The 23,097-nt window shown below is 42.4% G+C and overlaps 1 protein-coding gene across 1 annotated transcript in view; it reads right to left on the bottom strand.

Moving 5' to 3' along the window:
* Positions 1-23,097, bottom strand: part of grin2aa (glutamate receptor, ionotropic, N-methyl D-aspartate 2A, a) — a 159,192-nt gene that overhangs the window by 10,334 nt on the left and 125,761 nt on the right. The window contains exons 5-10 of the mRNA XM_084087006.1: positions 22,659-22,861; positions 10,105-10,276; positions 9,624-9,777; positions 9,067-9,192; positions 8,136-8,365; positions 6,176-6,336 (exon numbers count right to left, since the gene is read on the bottom strand). Coding sequence (XP_083943132.1) covers positions 6,176-6,336; positions 8,136-8,365; positions 9,067-9,192; positions 9,624-9,777; positions 10,105-10,276; positions 22,659-22,861 — 1,046 coding nt within the window. The remainder of the gene's footprint in view (positions 1-6,175; positions 6,337-8,135; positions 8,366-9,066; positions 9,193-9,623; positions 9,778-10,104; positions 10,277-22,658; positions 22,862-23,097) is intronic.

The following is a 23,097-nucleotide window of genomic DNA, read 5'->3' as shown; positions in this document are numbered from 1 at the left end:
GGGGAACCATGCACATGGAAGCACCTGGTGACGGCATTGACAGTGCAGGAGGAATTAGGGGTCTAAGGAGAACTCAGGGGTCTAAGGAGTGAAATAGCGCACGTATCCAGTCCGTGGAGTGGAATGGCGCAGCAAGCGATGACACTGAGCAGGTCCTACTTACTGGCTAGTGGAAGCGAGTACATGAGAGGACACTGGCTCTACCAAGAGTTTATAGAATCTTGCGAAAGTGTTGGGTGTCGCCCAGCCTGCAGCTCTACAGATGTCTGTTAGCGGGGCGCCATGCGCTAAAGCCCAGGAGGAAGCCACACTCCGGGTGGAGTGTGCTTTCACCCCTAGGGGGCATGGTCGACCCTGTATCTGGTAAGCCAAGACAATGGCGTCCACTATCCAGTGAGACAACCTTTGCTTGGAGAGAGCCTTTCCCTTCAGCTTCCCACCAAAACAGACAAAGAGCTGGTCTGAGGTCCTGAAACACTGCGTTCTGTCTATGTAAGCACCTGATCCTGGAAAGGAGTAGTGGGAACCTTGGGCACGTATCCAGGCCAGGGTCTCAAGATCACATGAGAGTTAGCCGGCCCGAAGGAAAAAAAAGCCCCGAAGAATCCCATTAGGGGAAAGTTTCGAAAAAGACCCAAATATAGCCTATTCATTCTTTTTCTTACGTGAATAGGGTAAACATTTTAACCTTTAGATATCACCATGAAAATTACTGTGTTGATTACTAGCATCAAGACAAACAAAAAATATATTACAAGTTTTTTTAAATGGTTTATTAACATGGACAAACGGTGCATAATCTAATTACGAATGTGCTAATTTGCATAAATACCACAACAGATCTAAACATTGGGTATAGTTTATTTTATTAATTTTTAAGAGATGGGGTTTGGGGCTGGGTCCGTGGGACTGTTTCTGGGGGACGAGTCTGAGGGAAGAACAGGAGACAATGGTAACGAGAATGCAGAAGACAAAAGGTAGGCAAAGTAAAAAGTGAATCCCCAGAAACAGTTCCACGGACCCAGGCCCAAACCCCATCTCTGCAATAATAATTAATAAAGGCTGGTTTCTAAAGTACTTCTTCCTGACTCTAAGTATTCATGCTCATGGGTAGCCTAAATGGGTTCCATTCAGACCTTAACATTAAGTATTTTACTGTTATGTGTCAACAAGATTCAACAAGACATTTTCACCTGGCTATACCCAATGTTTAGATCTGTTGTGGTATTTATGCAAATTAGCACATACGTAATTAGATTATGCACCGTTTGTCCATGTTAACAAACCATTTAAAAAAACTTGTAATACATTTTTTGTTTGTCTTGATGCTAGTAATCAACACAGTACTTTTCATGGTGATATCTAAAGGTTTACATTTTTACCCTATTCATGTAAAAAAAGAATGAATAGGCATATGAATAGGCTATATTTGGGTCTTTTTTTCGAAACTTTCCCCTAATGGGATTCTTCGGGGCTTTTTTTTCCTTACTCAGGACATATTGAGGATACAAAATCAGTTGAGTTTGCTTCTGTTGCAATTTGTTCAACCTTTTTTCATAAAATGACTGGACTAGAAGGCTCACTGGGGGAAACGCATACTTGCGGAGGCCCCGCGGCCAGCTGTGCACTAATGCATCCGAGCCCCCTCAGTCAGGGAATAAAACCAGCGGCAGTGGGAGGTGTCTGGGGAGGCAAACAGATCTACCTGTGCGTCGCCGAACTGTTCACAAATCAGCTGAAACGTCTGGGGATGGAGTCTCCATTCCCCGGGATGTGGCCGAAATCGTGAGAGCTTTTTGGCTGCACGATTCAGCTCTCCCGGAATGTAAATGCCCATCTCGGGACTCGAAGCCAGTGCAGAAGTTGTGAAGCAGCTTCTCATATGAAGCAGTCCGAGCAGCGTGGCGGCCGCTGTGGATGCCATATGCCCCAGGAGTCTCTGAAATAACTTCAGTGGAACCGCACTCTTGCCCTCGAATTGACTCAGTCAATTCAGCAGTGACTGCACGCGCTCGCTCGTAAGCTGCGCATCCATGGCGAGCAAGTCGATTTCCATACCGAGAAAAGAGATCCTCCGGATCCTCGTGAGAGAGTTTGCTCTTTTCCCAGTTAACCCGAAGGCCCAGAAGGGTGAGGTGCCAGAGCACCAGGTTCCTGTGTTCGCAAACCAGCTCTCAAGAGTGAGCTAGAATCAGCCAGGGCTAGCCTGAATGGAAGTACCGTGTACTGGTATGCCTGCCCCTCGAAAGCAAACCGTAGAGACGGTCTGTGTCGAGGAAGAATGGAGACATGAAAGTACATGTCCTTCAGGACAATCACTGCAAACCAATCCAACGGACGAACACATTCGAAAATGCGTTTGGCTGTCAACATCTTGAATGGAAGCCTATGAAGGGTTCGGTTCAAGATGCACAGGTCCACGATTGGCTGCCTCACAAAAAGCATTTTCCTTATCTAAAAGAGCTTGCATACGAGAGGAGGTCTCTATTGCCAGTGAAAGGGTGCATTCAGTGGTGTTTCACCATTCAAAAAAGAGAATTTGCACAGTTAAGTACAGCTATTCTCCCCTGGGCACTTCAACGCAAAAGAGCAGATTTCCCTAAAAGAGCTTTCCATTTGTTTCTGGATGCAGTAGTTTCCTGTCCTAATCAGGCTTACAGTGCCGCTGGACAGGCCGCCTTCATCCTGCATGTGATGGCCATCCTGCAAGCCCATCAGGCCAAACCACTCAAAGAACTGCACAAGGGTAGTTCTAAGCCAGTATTGATGCAGGAACTGGGCACAGACACTGTTGAGGACTTTGTCCAAAAGCAGACTGAGGCCATTAAGTACATCCTGCCCCGGTCGTGATACCACCGCCATAAGGTCGCCACGGGCTGGTTCCCAGCCTGCTCGTCACAGAAGGCGTCCCCCTGCGGCTTCTACACCTGCTCCGGCACGACCAGAGACGTCCCTCAGGCTGCAACTAAACCCTCTACCCCTGGAAATGCCCGATTAGCTCTCGCGGCACATCACATTGCAATTGACGGTAGGTCACTGGGAAAGTAAACATGACCATCAGGTTCCTGAGAGGTGCCAGGAAGCTAAATCCTCCCAGGCCATGCCTCATCCCTCCTGGGAACTCTATGTGATCCTTTCTGGTCTGCAGAGAGCTCCCTTTGAGCTGCTGGTGTCAGTCGAGCTTAAAATCCTGTCTCTAAAGACAGCGCTCCTGACCACGTTCCCTTCCACCATCAAGAGGGAGTAAGGAGTGGGTGCTCACTCCACTCGGAGTGCTGCTTCCTTCTGGGTGTTGGCGCAAGGTGCCTCTTTGGCAGGCATCTGCAGAGCTGTGGGCTGGGCAACACCTAATACCTTTGTGAGATTCTACAATCTCCGTGTGGAGCCGGGTTCTTCCCATGTGTTGGGTACAAACAGGTAATGTGCAAGAAGGCTGACTCGGTGTCTCGTTTGAAGCGCCATTCCCCTCTAAGGGACGATACGAGCGCATTCTTTGCTCTTCAGGTGAGTTCCCAATTCAGGAAGCCATGGATTGAGTTTCCTGTGAGCATCCTTCGGCAGTCTGACACGGCAGAGGCATCTGGCCTGTCAGCCTTTATACTGGGCTAGATGCCCCATATGTTGTGATTCCCCCTTGGTAATCCCATTTGTGTATTCATCCACAGTACGGTTTCCCTGTCTGTAAACCTGTGTCTTTCCCTGGGCAGTTTATGCTCTGCCCCGTCTCTGCGTATGTAGTAGTTCCATCCCTGTCTAGGCAGGACCTACCGCAGAGATCTTTCCATATGTAGCACTGCCCCACGGGTCAGTCCATCTGTGTATTTCCACATGCTTCTCCCTAGAGGTAGGATGTGGCCTCTGTAGCGTCCGTCTACATTGGACTAGGTACGCTTCCCCAGCGTTAACAAAACTGGTCATGGCTGAAAAAAAAAATAGGAATAGAGAACCGAAGCACTCTTCCCATAGAGTAAACATACTAAAGGAACAGCAGCTATGACCATCTTCATGGTAAGCCTTGTCCCTTCCATCCCGTTGGCATAGAGGCCTATTATTCTTTGGGCTTACGTGGGGCACTGGTTAGGTTATGACTGTATGATAGCAGTTGTATTAGTAAAGCTTGCCAGCATCTGTGTCTCCAACACTCATAACACAGTTATGTGGCAGTGGCTGTGGCACTTTCCATAGGGGCCCCATTTTTCAGTCTTCGACATAACGTCGAATGCGACTAACATATATGGAACATCTTCCTGATGGAGGAAACAGAGACATTATGTCACTCCTGCCACAACCCTGAACCACCCTGCTGAATGGCCTGGATCCCTGTCTCGGCTCCTCAACATAAACCTGAATGAGTGGATGTGTGCCATATACCCGTATGTACAGGGGAGTGGCTTGGCATGCAAATTCCACACGCCAATTCCATTGGCTGTTTTCAAAGGTGATTGGGTCTCTCAAGTGAGACCCAATTTTTCAGTCTTTGACGATGTAATTTAATTTTATTTTAATTTTTTTAAAAAAAAATTTATTTCGATGTTGTGCTTTTATTGTGCTGTTGTGTAGGCTTATTTGTGGATGGGTACAGCAAATGCACAATAATAAACTGCCTTGCAGTATATTTATAAAGTGTCTATTTTATTTTATTTTATTTTCGCTTTATTTCAATTAATTATTATTATTATTTATTTTTTATTTGGATTAACAATAATAACACTGGGAACAGACTGTATAATTTATTATTATAAACTCAACTGAACATCACAGTCAAAACACAAAAGAAATATACAAAAATATTTTTTTTCTTATCATGCTAATCCCTATATAAATAAAACATTAGTTATAAACAAGGAAGTTTGTGCCTCTTCATTCAAAGCCATTATATGATCAGCTCATGACATAAGTCTACTACGAAATTTGTCTCAAACAGCAAAAACGTGAAAAAATTCACACTGTGTGCACCCGACTTTCGACCCCACCTACAAACTGACATTTGGAGCCATGGTGGGCTGCTTGTCAAACTCGATCTCTCTGTTGGAAAAGCCTTTGTCTAAGACTCATTAGTCTGGTTGTCTGACATTTCAAGAATGTCAAATGTAACTCAGGGATCACGCTGACATCCAGTAGATTTGCTCAATGATTCTTTTGTAACGGTGCTGGCTGGATCTACAGTATGTGTAGTGATATGCTGAGCTGCAAGAAATGATGCTGTGTACAACCAAAGAAAATCATTGACACTTTATTAATATACTGCAAGGCAATTTATTATTGTGCATTTGCAGTACCCATCCACAAATAAGCCTATACAACAGCACAGTTTTGCTGCCATTTAGAGAGATAATGAAAGCTGTTTAATATCCCTTGCTGCTGATCTACTGCTCTTCTCTTTCACTGTACCCCCTAATATTCAGAAGGCAGTATTGCTTGTCATTCATGAATTACATTAAACTGAATTGTCTTAGTAACCAGTCAGATTGTCAGACAATGAACTAGGGCCATGCGATCATGATTGACTTTTTTTTTTTTTTTTTTTTCATTAAACAGAAGAGTTAATTTTGTTAATTTTTGCTCTTTTTTTAATGTTTCTTTTGTTCTCTGACCCAAGATGCTGCTTTAATTCAGCTGTGGCCATGATGGGGAGAGGTTTATAATTTTAATATGAGTTTATAATATATGTTTATAATATAGTTTTAATAATTTAATTTAATATGAACAATTATTTTTGTTAACTAAAATAAAGCTGAAATAAAATAAATTTAAATATTATATGAAAACATTAAAGTTAAAAAAAACTGAAACAAATTCAAGTTGCAGTACTAAAATGACTAAAACTGAAATAAAAATAAAATAATGCTTAATAGAAATTAATATATAAAAATAAAAGCTAATACAAAATATTTATAAATACCAAATATAAGTAATGCTAAAATAACTGAGTTTTAAAGACATTTTGTAACTTCACAACCTTGATAGTGGCCAGGAAAATGTACCTTTTGTGTTCCACTGAAGAAGAAAAAAAGTCATAATGACAAAATCTTCATTTTTGGGCAAACTAATCCCATTAATAATAGCCCTGCCAGTTTAAGGAAGCACGGTCAGCATGTAAGACAATGACTCACTCACTATTTCAACCATTCTGTTCAGACTGACAAGACAAACAGTGAGGGTGTAATATACATACCCGGTCTTCAAGCTGACTAGCGCATCATTCACCCCGGTTTGATGGTACTTCACCATGTACTGGTGCATGTCGGGGTAATTCTTTCGGATGTTTCTCTCTGTACTGCCGTTTGGGACTGTTCCAAAGCGGAAAGGAGGGGAGTAGGAGTAGGGGCTCTGAAACTACAAGTTAAAAAACAAAATAAACATTCGATAAAAGAACAACAGGAAATAAAATGCTTTTATTTTATGTTTACAAAACATTGAGTTTTATCACTTACACTCCAAAAAATACTGCTTCCAATAAGAACAAATTTTTATACAAGCCAAATCTTTTAAAGTTCACAAAGGACTTTTCATTCTCTAGTACTTTTAAAACCTACATACAGAAGCGATAATATACAGTAGTGTTTGAATGTGTTTGTTTGTTGACAATTTGACCAGAGTTATGTCACTTTAATGTGTCTTCATGAGCAAACTGTGACTCTTCATGTCTTCATGCCATGAGTGACTCTTCATATCTTCTTCCTGCAGGCCCATACATGGCTTCACCTCTCCTCTTGACCTACTTTTTAGAGAACTGACATTGCCTGTCTTATTATACCTTTAATTCTCTATTACAACCCAAATAAATGCCCTTTTTGTCTGGAACAAGTAGCTGAGGAGCTCTTCTCGAGCCAGTCTACACCTGCTGCTCTCCCTGTACTTGACTCAGTATGGTTATTTATTTTCAATAGGCTGCTATGGCAACACTTAAATAACACATTTTCTGAATGGACAAAAAAAATCTGTATTTGGGAATCAGGAAAAATACACACTCATACATACACTACTGTCTGTTGTACAAAAGCATAATGCTCTGTGTTCTGTAGATGAAATTTTGCATCACAACACCATTCACAAATGCGGAGCTTGCAGTAAAACACCAACTAAAAGACCCATGACAGCTGAACAAGACAAATGATTCTACTTTAATCGAGCTTACTACTATATAAGAGAGTTCACAAACTATGTCAAAGAGCTTTGGGCTTTGTTTTATTTTCAGGCAATATATTTTAGATTTATACTTGTTTTGCCAAATTTTTCACTAGCTCCACCACCACCACACACACACACACACACACACACACACACACAAAAACCACCTCAACCAACTTTCCTGCTCTGACAGGATTCTCTGCTCTGATACTAATCAGTTCTGAAATCTTTGTTTTCATGTAAAGGAGAGACACTCGTTAGTCTTGGATACGTGCCTTATGAACAAAACATCCAGCGGTCAACATTAATTCAAGTCTGCAAAGAAAACACTCTAGACTGCAGTAAATACCCAGCAGGGACTGCAATGTCTTACCAAAGGTCAAAGTACTTTGTTGCACTATTACAGGATCGAAACCACTGACTGTGACTCTTTGGGAGACATACACCCTTGCCACAAGACCTATCAAATAAATATCCTTACATGACTTAAAAGGCATTAAGAATGTGAATAATATTAAATGGTTATTTGGGGTATATATATATATATATAACAATGATAAATATTTATATAAATATATATATATTGTATCTTATGCTCAATGCTAAATAACTGTTTTCTATTTTACAATATTTTAAAATGTAATTTATTCCTGTAATGTCAAATCGGAATTTTCAGCATCATTACCCCAGTCTTCATGTCACATGATCCTTCAGAAATTAGTCTAATATTGTGACATTTATTATTATGATCAATTATCAGCATTTATTATTATTATTATCAATGTTGAAAACAGTTGTGCTGCTTAATATTTTCTTTTTGTGGAAACCCTGATACATTTTCTTCAAGATTATTTGATGAGTAGAAACAACAGCATTTATTTGAAATAGAAATCTTTTGTAAAAGGCTTTACTGTCACTTTTGATAAAGTTTTAATTTCTTTAAAAAAAAAATCTTACTGACTCCAAACTTTTGAATGGTGGTATGGATATATAAATCGTTTTACCTTGTTGTCGCTTAGACCTGTCACTTGGTCCACAAATTCCTCCTGGATCATGAAGGCAGCCAGGTTAGCAGTGTAGCTGGCCAGGAAGATGACAGCAAAGAAGGCCCAGACGGACACTATGAATTTACTGGTGGTGCCTTTGGGGTTTTGCACCGGCACAGAGTTGTTAAATACCAGGCCCCACAACAGCCACACTGCTTTCCCCATGGTGAAAGACGGTCCGTGGGGGTCTGCGGAAGACATGTTTTCATTAGCATCCTTCATTTGTGACAAATGTGTTGCAAAGTGCCTTTTTCAATGCTTTAATTTTGGAAATAATATAGTTTCCCCTCTGCATGGTCATTAGAGTTCTTGCACATATTAATGACAACATACAACACCCTACTGCTCAGCTGTTAATCATTATATTCTTGAATAGTTCATTGTTTTCATATAAGCAGAACTGCACGCAAGAGTTAACAGTGGAACATTGGGGTAAATACACAGAAGTGAAGCTGGAAACGGTTCGTTTGTAAGGTGGGTGTAGAACTAGACAGCTGATTTATCTTTAGAATTCTTTGACATGTTTCCCTTTTGAAAACGGAAAAATCTAAGCTTTAAATGAGTCATCTAACAAGAGAAGAAATGCTTTTTAGTGCCTCATAACAAAAGCCCTCCAAATGAGACTACATGAATTAAATCTGATCCACTTGAATCAAATGAAAATGAATTGAAAACTCGGAGCCTGAAGCCACTCAGCACTGAAAACAGTGAAATTAAGTATAAATTAAGCCTTTATGTTTTGCAAAATAACCGAGGGGTTGTGGTACAGATTATGAGACAGGCTCTATCAGAGCAGGGCAAGGGTTTACGAGTGCCTGAAACTGGAAGACCAACTGCATTGCAGGGGAACCGCAGGGGGAGGGAGTAGCTGAGGGTGCTAGTTACGTACCTTTGCCCTGAGCGAGGTTCCTGTTGAAGCCCAGGGGGCTGATGTACTCAAACATGAAGACAGCCATTGCAGTCACCAGCAGCAGCATCACAAACATCATCACCCACACAGACGCACTGAAGGGCTCTGCAGCGAGGGAGAAGGAGGAGCAAGAGACAGGTAGATCAGGGGAAAAAACGACACAGTCAGCGACTATCATGCAGGCATTCTGCATGGTATGTGACTATAGACAAGCTGAAGAGATTAAAGAGCTTTACCATGGGAAGTAAATGGAAAACTGGCAAGTGTCCATTGAGGAGGTTTCTCAGACCCTATAATTATTGGCCTTATGCTAATTAAATAATGGCTTGCTGATCTAGTGCCATCAAGCATAAAGAAGCACTCAGGGTGCTATGAATCTAAAAGCGGTCCACTTCAGCAGATTTGTGGGAGACTCTATTGGCCTGTTGGATCTGTGCTTTGATTGGTGAGAAGACCTCAATATTTTGACAGGTGGAAATAAGATGCGCCTCTCACGATCATCAGGAAAACAGCTGCTGTGCCCTGCAGATAGTTACCTAAAAACGCTGATGGAGAGACAGTTCCGTTGCTACGGGATACCATCACACTAATCCCCGTTTCCACGAAGGGGACGGAGAAATCAATGACCTCTGAGCGCTCCTCATTGATTGTCAGGGAGCCCACGGCCATGACTGCTTTTTTGGTCAACACCTGTGGCAGAAGACAAGACAACACAAAGGTTTGGACAAAATCTGCTTAGTTTATATACAGAACACCTGGGACATTTCAATTTATTTTTGCAACCAAATGAAACTTGAGTTTCAACAGCATTTCACTCCTTCTGGATCCAAATTGAACAAATATCTAGCTCCTTTCCCCAATTTCACATTTGATTGCTATCATGCTTTGAGTGATTACTTCCAGTGGAGAGAGAGAGAGAGAAGCTCACTCAGCTTCTGTGAACAAAACTTTATTCAGTCTAACCTTTGTTTAGCTCTGTAAATGGAAAAGCAGATTTGGCTATTTAAAACTTCTCACCTCTCCCACCATGCCGTTCCACACATTGTTGATCTTCTTCCCGTGCTTCCCGTTGGTCACTAGATAAAGGTCATAGGTGAACTTCACATTCCGAGCAATTTTCTTGAGTATGTCGATGCAGAAGCCTTTGCAGCACTTTTTGATGTATGTTCCTCCTCCCTCGGTGGTGTTGCTGATGAATAGAGCATATTAATCAAAGCTCAACTTAAAGCAAAATATCTGAATCATGATGTCAGGACCATTTCACACTTAGCTGACTGATGCATTTTCTAGATTCATCCATGTATGGGGAGATATATGGCATGTGTTGCAATGAACATTCATAGCAGTAAGAAATGCAGTTTTGTGCATTAAAAAATACAGCAGTCACTCTTGAAATTACAATGACTGAGCAAAATAACCGTACCATTCATAAGTTTGGGGTCAGTATTTTGAAGTCAGTTTAAAAGAAGAAGAAGAAGAAGAAGAAAAATAATACATGTATTGTACAAGAATGCATTACATTAAAAAAAATTTCATTGTTATTACAATTTTCTTTCTATTCAAAGAATCACAAAAAAAAAAAAAATTAAGCAACACAACTGTTTTAACATTGGTAATAATAAGAAAAGTTTCTTGAGCATCAAATCATCATATTCTTATGATTTTAGAAGAATCATGTGACAATGAAGACTGGAGTAATGATGCTGAAAATTCAGCTTTGCCATCACATGAATAAATTACATTATAATAGAATATAATAGAAAATGGTTACTTTAAATTGTAATAGTATTGCTGTTTTTACTGTATCAATTAAATGCAGCCTTAGTGAGCAAAAGAGACTTCTTTATAATAAAAAACATTGTACCGACCCCAAACTTTCAAAAGGCAGTGTAGATAACAAGAGTTTAATCCATTTTAAGTCAGATATTTTTAACGAAAGAAATGTTAACAACTACAAACACTTATTACTAAACTGTCAATTACAGAAGTGCCTTTTGTTTTAAATAAACATTGCTCTCTCTGGAACATAATTTATGGGTTACACAATCAATTTTGTCACAACCCTGAGTTTTTGTAGAGTAAATTCAGCTCAAAGGTCAGTGTGAACAGAAAGAAATTTAGTACTCAGAGTGATAAGAATTTCAAGTCTCTTATTTCATGACTACCTACATCACACACTATATCATTGTTACTTCATGTTTATAAATCACAAAACAAAACAAAAAAAAAAATAGGAGCAAAATGATAGTTGCTATCTTTGTAGCCCTCATTTAGTATAGTTAAGCCGGGGACACTAAGGCCGATTATGAATGTAATTTGATACTTACGACTGATCATGCCCAAACGCGCCGAGTAACAGACAGTCGGTGTTTAAAATCTGCTCCAGTCATTGGAAACAGTCTGTAAGCGTGTTCAGTTCAGTCTTAGAATGTTTCATCTAGTCGTTAAGTGTGTCCCCGGCATAACAGTATATTGGATATGTGAGCTTCACATGATTTTCACTGCATGTAAAACCAATATCTGTGTAAACAAAACAGGATTAAGCACTCAGAAGAGGAGTCACCATCGTATTTAGCTGCAGTGTGTCTAAAGCATATTTTGGACAGCTGTCTGCTTGTGCAGATCAGGCTCTAGCTGGGGTTACTGTACAGTAGGTATAGTCTGCTGAAGCATGAACGATAGAGCCTTTTGCTGCCGGCAGTGGAGATATTTCTTAATTACAATGAATAGTAGGGCTTTCCCATGAGAGCCACTCTGGGAGCCATCAAGGGAGTGCCAAACCTCTGGTGAAAATTGCAGTTGGCTGGAGATTTCTGATGCCTCGTAAAGACCACCGCCAATCTGTGCCGACTTAATTGCACAGGGGTTCCTGTTTTCCCGAGCGAGGAGGAAGACAATTCTATTTAAAGGCAGTCAAGATTATTATTTAATTTGGACTGGGGGAGAAGGTCCTGCTCTTAGACACAGTCAGGAGGCCTTGACTGGAGTAGGACCTGCATTACTCCAGCTTATGTCTAGTGTTCATATTCTCATTCACCCCTTTATTCATTTCTCAGTTGATGAATATTACCTCACCCAAACAAATATCCTGTTTACAACCTGGTATTAAAATCTGTCGGGTGTAATCCAATCCCAAATGGTTAGCCAGACACATTGAATTGTATACCAGGTAGGGGCTATGAGTGTTAAAACGAAGGCTTATAACATTAAAATGTATCAATTTATTTAACTATAATTTAATTGTATTAACTTTTATTAAAGTATAAATAAATATAAATAAAATATATATAAAGTCTCCTGGGAGAAGCACTGATTTGAAACTTGCCTTTGCCTACAGCTGAGGAAAATGACCGGTGAACAGGTGTGTTTCTGTCTTACTTTATAATTAACCGTTTTAAGGTTTTCTTTTGCAAAATGTTTATTACATATCTAGACAGAAATCCACATTAGCACTTAGTAGCACTTCACTCTCTCTAGGATAGGGGAATCTATAAGCTGAAAGCTCTGCCATCATATGTTGCTTTTTTTTAAAAATTCTACACCGGACACATGCGAAATGACTAAATTAGTGATTATGTCTACACTAGACGAATCTATTTCTTTCGTTCTCCATTAATTAATGAGAACATTTCATTTAATTGAAAGGAGGGTTTCATTTGTCTGTCTAAAATAATAATTTGGGCACTGCATATGTCACAGGCAAGTTAAGAAACAATTGTATATTGTATATAACTCCAACTAAATAAATAAATGGGACCCTCCTTTCAATCAAATTAAATGTTCTCATTAATTTTTGGAGAACGAAAGAAATAGGGCCCTATTTTAACGATCTGAAACGCAAGTATCAAACGCGAAACGCAAGTAACTTTTGGGCGGATCTCAGGCGCTGTTGCTATTATACTGGTGGGATAAATGACTCTTGCGCCCAACGCAAATCTAAAATGGGTTGGTCTGAAGTAGCTACATTACTCATAGGTGTGGTTTGGGTGTAACGTGAAATAAACCAATCAGATCTCACATTACCTTTAAAAGCAGGCGTGCTTGTTCCATGGCAGATTGCTATTATAACGGCGGATTTGTTAGGCGCACACCAGGAGCGGTTCACAGCCGAGGAGACCGACATTCACGTCAGGGCCGTAAAAGACAGAGAAGTGACATTGTATGAGGATGGGAGAAACCCACCCAAATAAGCTTTGGTTAAACAGGCGTATAATAATTTGGGTAAATGTGTAAGCTAGATTTAAGCCTATTTTTTCACATCTTCATGGACACCACAATGATTTCCCTCGTGTGGAATATTTTTCCTTGTAATTATGTATGGTTTGCAAAAATGGCAACTGTTGCGTCTGTATAGATGAGACATGACAGAAGCAAAGTGTATGCACGTTGTGCACACGCTACACGCCAACTGCAAAATAGCACCAGGGAACGTTTGCGCCGGAACATACCTCCTCTTTTCGCTGAACCGCCCCCAGGAGCGCAAGTATCATTCCAGAATTTGTGGAGGGAAAAGTCCACTTTGCGTCGGGTGCAAAATAGGAATGATGAACAGGTGTACAAAGTCAATTGTGCTGGGTGCAAGATAGGGCCCATAGACTCGTTCAGTAAATGTAACATTTTTACAAAAATGTAAAAAGCAACATATGATGGCAGAGCTTTCAGCTTATAGATTCCCCTATCCTAGAGAGAGTGAAGTGCTACTAAGTGCTAATGTGGATTTCTGTCAAGATATGTAATAAACATTTTGCAAAAGAAAACCTTAAAAAGGTTCACCTGTTCACCGGTCATTTTCCTCAGCTGTAGGCAAAGGCAAGTTTTAAATCAGTTCTTCTCCCGGGAGACTAGCGCTAAATTAATCCCCTATCTTAGCGCCATCTACTGTTTTAGAAGAGGAAGTTGCTCAACTGCATTTGTGAGAAAATCTGCCTGGACACATTTGTGAGAAAATCGAGCTGAGAGATCTCATAAAAAGCCAAGTGTCTCACAATCATAACAGACAGATATGCATTTGTATGCACTAGATTTGGTATTTGTTCAAAGGTTACATGCAATTTGTAGGATGATTTGTATTTATTTGTGAAATATGATCTAGGCTCATTTATTTATATTTGCACAATGCATATGTGTTACTCCACTGCATTTTCGCTCAAATTGACCTTTGTACTTGCACGTTGCTTTCTGTTTGTTTGCGAGTCGAGTTTTCCGTAGCAAAGCAGATCAAGTTTGCTTGCAAAATGCTGGATTTGTTTGTTTAATTAAGGCACAATATTAACTCCATACATATACACCTGTATTTAACACGGTCACTTGATCAGATGTTTTTAACATGGTCAGATTGACAAGTAGTGAGAAAGAGTTGTGCATATTTTTTATCCGCAGAGATCTTTACACTTGAGTCAGGGACACGTGAAACTTTTGCTTTTGTCCAAGACAATTTATAGTACACTTATTACAGGGACAGTCCTCCTGGAGCAGCCTGGGGTTAAATGCTTTGCTCAAGGGCACAATGGCAGTGGTTAATGGACTGTCTCTTCTTGGGTTTAAACGTACAATATTTTGGTTAACAGCTCAGATGCTTAACCACAAGTCTGCACAACATCCTCTCTGGGGAAGGCATGTTTTGGACAATTATGAGAGACTAAAGTAAATATAGCACTATATACAATTATCAGGCAGTTGTACAAAGCAGCTAAGCTTGTAGATTTTTTTTTTACTTTGGTTTAAAAAAACGACAGGGTTGCAGACAGGACAGAGCTGCATTAGTAATCAGGCCACCATCTGAGTGAGTAGAGCATCACCACTGTGGAGTTCATACAGAAAACACTTAAACTAGCAAAGCCACCTGGGAGCCTCATTTAACTTTTAGATTGAAACTAATTAAGACTCAGCTTTCTATGTTCTTTAAACAGATCAACACTAAGAAAAAAAGAAAAAAACACTTATACTTTGTCTCCCATGTGATTGCTCCCATGTGCACCAATTCCTTCTTCTCACTGTGAACTATCGTGTCCCCCTGATGTAGTCTGATTGCAACAGCTATAAATATCAAATACTTCAAAATAATGGCCAGAGAAAGTGCATGTGCATTGCATAAGCCTGGGGAATAAATACTAAGGAATAGAATAGAATACATTTTTAATCAGTGACAGTGCTCACTGATTGTCCTAGCTGTTCTACAACCAATATCTGAACAAAATAAATTAGTCTACAATACAGAGACAATGCAGTCTACCAAAAACTGAAAAGCTGAGCAATAAAATGTGTGTTCCCTGCTATTGTGTTTTGGTGGGAAGCTTATTGTAAAGCCGGCCTAGCACTGATCGCATAAAAGCAGAGGAATGTGTTTGGCAGCAGGAAGTGGCCGCTTGCCTTCTGACTGCAGAATTTAACAAACTTTCCTGTCTCCACAATGAGAGAGACACACATTTGACTGCCTAGGCAAAATCCAGTTTAAAATCAATCTCTTCCCCTCTGTGCTGGCTATGACGCACACGGTGAATTCCCCCGGCTCCTGCAGAGGCTCTATTCAAACTCTCACATGGCAGAATCCATATTATTACAGTCTTCTTCACATTTCGATTACCCCAGCGGCAATAAGAAGGGATCCCTTATGTTACCAGACCACTTCCTTGCTGCATTTACTACACCAATTGCATTCTTATGAAGACACACTGTCCGCCATGTTTGTTTCTTCTTTTAGAGAAACATGGCATGCTAATGTGGTCACTTGCCAAGACAACACAGTGAGTAAATCTAGGCAGATAAAAGATGGAGCTAAAAGATGGAGGTTATACTCTGAGTTGACAACAGGTTTCAGATATCTGAATTCTTGACATTTGCTTTGAAAGCACAAATATCTCAATGGCGCAGAGTGATCTTGAATTGTTTGCATTTGTGTGTGCGTGTCCTGGTCACAGAAGGATGTTTCATCTGTGTCTGTGGCTTGTCAAGCTGGCACTGCATCAGTTTCTGCATATACAGACTTCAGTGGCAGCTGATGTAGAGGGTAAAATGACAGCTGAGGATACCACATCATCAGATTTATCTCTGACAAAAATTAGTCGAAGTGTTAGACTGTCTATCTGTCAGACTGGGCCAAAAAAAACCACATTATTACAGCTAATTATTTTGAGGTTAAAGGATTAGTTCACTCATAAAAATAAAATTTGGCTTTCTTTTTTCATGAAACAAAAAAAAGAACTTTTGAAGATCTACTTATTTTTTGAGGTCATACTTTTCTGTGCAATTACAATGAATGGGGACTGGGAGCTTTCAAGGTTTAAAAAGAATGCAAAACTACAATAAAATATAAAAGTTGTCATTGTCACATTGTTTTGGGTTTTGTTTCATGTTTATATGTTTCATGTAGTTTATTTTGAAGTTTAGTCACAGTCATGTGCTTCCCTTGCTCCTCATGTTATCCTGCCATGTGCCCCCCTTGTGAATGTGTCATGTTCTGATTGGTTGTTTCATGTCATGTTTCTTTTTTTGTTTTTTCTATTTTGTGATTTATTGTCTTTTTTTTTTTTTACAGGTGTTTCTTATTGCTTATTAGTCTTTGTGTATATATAGTCCTCACGTTTCATTGTTCCTTTGTCTAGCTTTGTTCACTGTAACCCCTGTTTGTGAGTTTGTTTAGTTCATGTTCGTTTCAAGTTTCAAGTCAGGTTTTTGTTTATGACCTTTATTTGTTATGTTAAATTAACTGCACATGGGTTCTTACTACAACTTGCTTTCAGTGGACTTTCTTACAGACAGCTAGGGGAATCGCCCCATTGAAGAATATGTGATTTGTTTGCGGCTTCCTGTGGGAAAGATACTGTAGACTGGTTCCTGGCAGAATACATTGACCATGCCCTTCTGTTAAGTACTACGGCCACAGAGGCCACCCATGAACTCACTGTGCCTCATGCTATGGAGGCCATTTATGTTCCAGGCCCACCACTGCTCCACGACCCTCTGCTCCACGGTCCAGGTCTGCTAACGCTCCACGGTCCAGGTCCGCAAGTGCACCATGACCCTCTGCTCCATGGTCCAGTTCCTCCTTTGCCCAACGGCCCAGGTCCACCACTGCTCCACAGTCCAGTCCCTCCTCTGCCAAACGCCCCAGGTCCACCACTGCTCCACGGTCCAGTCCCTCCTCTGCCAAACGCCCCAGGTCCACCACTGCTCCACGGTCCAGTCCCTCCTCTGCCAAATGCCCCAGGTCCACCACTGCTCCACGGTCCAGTCCCTCCTCTGCCCAACGGCCCAGGTCCACCACTGCTCCACGGTCCAGTCCCTCCTCTGCCAAACGCCCCAGGTCCACCACTGCTCCACGGTCCAGTCCCTCCTCTGCCCAACGGCCCAGGTCCACCACTGCTCCACAGTCCAGTCCCTCCTCTGCCAAACGCCCCAGGTCCACCACTGCTCCACGGTCCAGTCCCTCCTCTGCCAAACGCCCCAGGTCCACCACTGCTCCACGGTCCAGTCCCTCCTCTGCCCAACGGCCCAGGTCCACCACTGCTCCACGGTCCAGTCCCTCCTCTGCCAAACGCCCCAGGTCCACCACTGCTCCACGGTCCAGTCCCTCCTCTGCCAAACGCCCCAGTTCCACCACTGCTCCACGGTCCAGTCCCTCCTCTGCCAAACGCCCCAGGTCCACCACTGCTCCACGGTCCAGTCCCTCCTCTGCCAAACGCCCCAGGTCCACCACTGCTCCACGGTCCAGTCCCTCCTCTGCCCAACGGCCCAGGTCCACCACTGCTCCACGGTCCAGTCCCTCCTCTGCCAAACGCCCCAGGTCCACCACTGCTCCACGGTCCAGTCCCTCCTCTGCCAAACGCCCCAGGTCCACCACTGCTCCACGGTCCAGTCCCTCCTCTGCCAAATGCCCCAGGTCCACCACTGCTCCACGGTCCAGTCCCTCCTCTGCCCAACGGCCCAGGTCCACCACTGCTCCACGGTCCAGTCCCTCCTCTGCCAAACGCCCCAGGTCCACCACTGCTCCACGGTCCAGTCCCTCCTCTGCCCAACGGCCCAGGTCCACCACTGCTCCACGGTCCAGTCCCTCCTCTGCCAAACGCCCCAGGTCCACCACTGCTCCACGGTCCAGTCCCTCCTCTGCCCAACGGCCCAGGTCCACCACTGCTCCACGGTCCAGTCCCTCCTCTGCCAAACGCCCCAGGTCCACCACTGCTCCACGGTCCAGTCCCTCCTCTGCCCAACGGCCCAGGTCCACCACTGCTCCACGGTCCAGTCCCTCCTCTGCCAAACACCCCAGGTCCACCACTGCTCCACGGTCCAGTCCCTCCTCTGCCAAACGGCCCAGGTCCACCACTGCTCCACGGTCCAGTCCCTCCTCTGCCCAACGCCCCAGGTCCACCACTGCTCCACGGTCCAGTCCCTCCTCTGCCCAACGGCCCAGGTCCACCTAAGCTCCATGGTCCAAGTCCCTCCTCTGCCAAATGCCCCAGGTCCACCACTGCTCCACGGTCCAGTCCCTCCTCTGCCAAACGCCCCAGGTCCACCACTGCTCCACGGTCCAGTCCCTCCTCTGCCCAACGGCCCAGGTCCACCACTGCTCCACGGTCCAGTCCCTCCTCTGCCAAACGCCCCAGGTCCACCACTGCTCCACGGTCCAGTCCCTCCTCTGCCCAACGGCCCAGGTCCACCACTGCTCCACGGTCCAGTCCCTCCTCTGCCAAACACCCCAGGTCCACCACTGCTCCACGGTCCAGTCCCTCCTCTGCCAAACACCCCAGGTCCACCACTGCTCCACGGTCCAGTCCCTCCTCTGCCCAACGGCCCAGGTCCACCACTGCTCCACGGTCCAGTCCCTCCTCTGCCAAACGGCCCAGGTCCACCACTGCTCCACGGTCCAGTCCCTCCTCTGCCCAACGCCCCAGGTCCACCACTGCTCCACGGTCCAGTCCCTCCTCTGCCCAACGGCCCAGGTCCACCACTGCTCCACGGTCCAGTCCCTCCTCTGCCAAACGCCCCAGGTCCACCACTGCTCCACGGTCCAGTCCCTCCTCTGCCAAACGCCCCAGGTCCACCACTGCTCCACGGTCCAGTCCCTCCTCTGCCAAATGCCCCAGGTCCACCACTGCTCCACGGTCCAGTCCCTCCTCTGCCCAACGGCCCAGGTCCACCACTGCTCCACGGTCCAGTCCCTCCTCTGCCAAACGCCCCAGGTCCACCACTGCTCCACGGTCCAGTCCCTCCTCTGCCCAACGGCCCAGGTCCACCACTGCTCCACGGTCCAGTCCCTCCTCTGCCCAACGGCCCAGGTCCACCACTGCTCCACGGTCCAGTCCCTCCTCTGCCAAACACCCCAGGTCCACCACTGCTCCACGGTCCAGTCCCTCCTCTGCCAAACGGCCCAGGTCCACCACTGCTCCACGGTCCAGTCCCTCCTCTGCCCAACGCCCCAGGTCCACCACTGCTCCACGGTCCAGTCCCTCCTCTGCCCAACGGCCCAGGTCCACCTAAGCTCCATGGTCCAAGTCTGCCACCGCTGCACAGTCTAGACCACAATCCAGGTGCTCTTCCTCTTTACGGGCCTGGCCCTCCATCCCTTCCCCCAGACCGCCTCCACTCCTCCACCCTTCCAGACTATTTATTGTTTTGTGTTTATTTTGTTGGGTGGTTCGTTAGGGCGTCGGGTGCTGCCCTTTTTTGAGGGGGTGGATATGTCACGTTGTTTTGTGTCATGTTTGTTTCATATTTCAAGTCAGGTCTTTGTTTATTTTTTATTTTGTTCACATTTGTTAAACTGCACATGGGTTCTTACTGCAACTCTCTTTCAGTGGACTTCCTTACAGTCATACAGGTTTGGAGAAGACATGAGGCTGAGTAAATAATGACAAGTTTGAAGTCGGTACAATTTGTTTTTGGCAAATTGTCTCTTATTCTCACCAAGGCTGCATTTATTTAATAAAAAATACAGTAAAAATAGTAATATAGTGAAATATTAGTACAATTTAAAATAACGTTTTCTATTGTTATATTTTTAAAATGTAATTCCTGTGATGGCAAAGCTGAATATTCAGCATCATTACTTTAGTCTTCAGTTTCACATGACCCTTCAGAAATCATTCTAATTTGCTGCTCAAGAAACATTTATTATCAATGTTGAAAACATTATGTAGCTTTATAATTTTATGGATTTTTTTATTTATTTTTATTCTTTGAATAATGTCCAAATTAATGGTATTTATTTAAAATATGTTTTTTGAAACAATGTAAGCCTTTACTGTGACTTTTGATCAATTAAATGCATCGATGCTGAAGAAAATTATTAATTTCCTTTAGAACGATAGTGTATTTTGGGTGAACTGTGCCTTTGACAATACTTATGCAAATTAATACTGTGCATATCACTGACAGATGAGCTTTCAAATAAGTGGGAAATTCTCTATAGCTTTTACCATAAAACTTTTAGCTTTTGGTAACGTAATTTAAAGGTTGTTTATCAAACCACACAGAATTTAATCATAAAACAGAAGATAATAACAACTCTCTGATCTTGTTTACGTTAGGTTGAATCAGGGCAGAAGTTCCCGTTGGGTTTTCTGATGCACTAAAATTAACAAATTCTAGTTTTGTTTACTGTGATTATGGCTAAGTAGTTAAGTTGGCTGAGTAATTTTGCTGATAAAAGCAAACAGATGAGGAACCAATAAAGTAAGGCTGAGGGAGAGACACACAGAGAAAGAGAGAGAGAGAGAGAGAGAGAGAGAGAGAGAGAGAGAGAGAGAGAGAGAGAGAGAGAGAGAGAGAGAGAGAGAGAGAGAGAGAGGCAGGCAGGTCTATCCTGCCAGTGTCTTTGCATGCCTCAGTAATTCCTGCCTCCTCCTCTTCCTCCAAACGGGCACAATGGATGCTTGAGTGGGAATTGTGCCGTTGGAGGAAAACAACAGAGAGCATTGGCCTGTTTGCAAGTGGACATGTGTGGAATCCATGTATTCTCTCGAGTGTTTGTGTGTGTGCGCTCAGTTCTTTGATGAGACTAATCTTCATGCATACAGAGCAGGCTATAGTGATTCTATGAGGTCATATATTCTTCGCCCTATTTAGCAGTGTATGAAATCCAATAAAAGCCCCTGTGCATTTCTTTAAGGGACATGGGCAGTTCTCACAGTCTGCATTAATCATGGCTCACAGATCACAACAATTTTTATGACTGTGACCTTTTAAATACTTTTAAATACCTTTCAAAATTTTGGGGTCAGTAAGATTTTTTTTTTTAAATTAAATTAATACTTTTATTCATCAAGGATGCATTAATTTGATCAAAAGTGACAGTAAATACATCTGTAATGTTACAAAAGATTTTTTTTAAATAAAAATTATTTTGAACTTTATATTCATCAGAGAAACGTAAAAAAAAAGTATCACGGTTTCCACCAAAAATAATTAGTGGCAGAATACAATACAATAACAATAATAATAATAATAATAATAATAATAATATAATATTAATATTAATAGTTTAATAATAAATAATAATAGTTTAAATAATTAAATGCACATAAAAAATAAATGAACACAAGAGACTTTCAAAATATTTTAAAAATCTTACCGACCCCAAACTTTTAAGCAGTAGTATACTTTTTTTTTTTTTTAAAACACCTTCATGTCTCTCTGACAATAAGCACCTAGGACTCAGTTTACACCTATAAAAATCAAATGTTCATTCCAATCACATTTGGACAGTAACACTCTACCACATTTGGACAGTAACACTCTACCACACTTACACCCGACGTACTTGTTACATCATAAGAAAAATGGCATATATGCTAATATTAGCCTCTCTGTATTACTCTCTGCATCCAGATCAGATGGTGGACCTGCGCCTAGACACTCATCAACACGACAGCCATCGGCACTGATCCTCAACAAACCCATCTCCATACTGCCGTGATGACTCCGATCTTCAACCAGATGGATCTGAATGTTACGATCCAATATTCCGACTTCTGATCTGTAATGCTGCCTGAATCATAATCATACTGTACACAGTTGGTTCATTGGCCAGAGGAGAACTGGCCCCTCGACTGAGCCTGCTTTTTTCTCCATTCTGTCACCTGATGGAGTTTTGGTTGGCTTTTGGCTTGGCTTCAACAATATTATTGATCTGCCTGCATTGACACCATTGTATGAGAACTGAACTGAACTGAGCTGGACGATTACATCACTGTTTTCTCCAGAGCGGCTACATATATAAATGAACTAAATTAATAACTTTTTTACAACAAAAATGAACCATTACTGAACTTACTTAAGCCGGACTATGACACTATTTTCTTCTAGATCTGCTGTACAGACGAAACAAACTTTGTTGCATTATTTTCCTGTTATCACTGTAAAGCTGCTTTAAAACAGTCTGTATTGTAAAAAGCACTATAGAAATAAAGGTGACTTGACTTGACTGATATATGTAGTCATGCAGTCAACAACACTCAACATATATCAAACACGCTTACATGCCTCTTTGCACCTCTCTAAGGCCAAAATGTTTTTTGAAGTGACGTGAGTGATGGGAAAGGTGAGCATGAGGGGAGGTTAAGAAAAACAAGCCTCACTCTTTGATGTGTTTACGACAGGGCACAGAGTTTCTCATGCAGGTGCCCGTGAGGCGCTCCACATTCTCCACGATGACAAAGGGCTTCTCCTCTAGTGTTACAATGGTCAGGTGATTGTCGTCTGTCTCTGCATCGCCAAACGAGTTGAAGCGAGGCCACACCGGATATTTCAAGGTCAAACTCTGGTTCTCCCATTTGCCCATCTGGAAATAAATCAAAAAGAGGAGATTCATATTCTTGCTTAATTTTACATTTGTTTATTGCCATTATTGTTGTTTACTTGCAATATTGCCATGTATCAATACACACAATAATAACAGTGACAGAAAGAAAAAGAAAAAACTAATGAAAAATTAGGTGTTAATTATAATAAGAATCATTAAAAAATAATCAAACTAAACATGGTGCATAAACATTCAGTTTGGCTGAATGTGGAATG

The sequence above is a fragment of the Abramis brama genome (assembly GCF_963993115.1).
Source record: "Abramis brama genome assembly, chromosome: 1".
Taxonomy (NCBI): domain Eukaryota; kingdom Metazoa; phylum Chordata; class Actinopteri; order Cypriniformes; family Leuciscidae; genus Abramis; species Abramis brama.
This window is presented reverse-complemented; position numbering and strand designations above follow the sequence as displayed.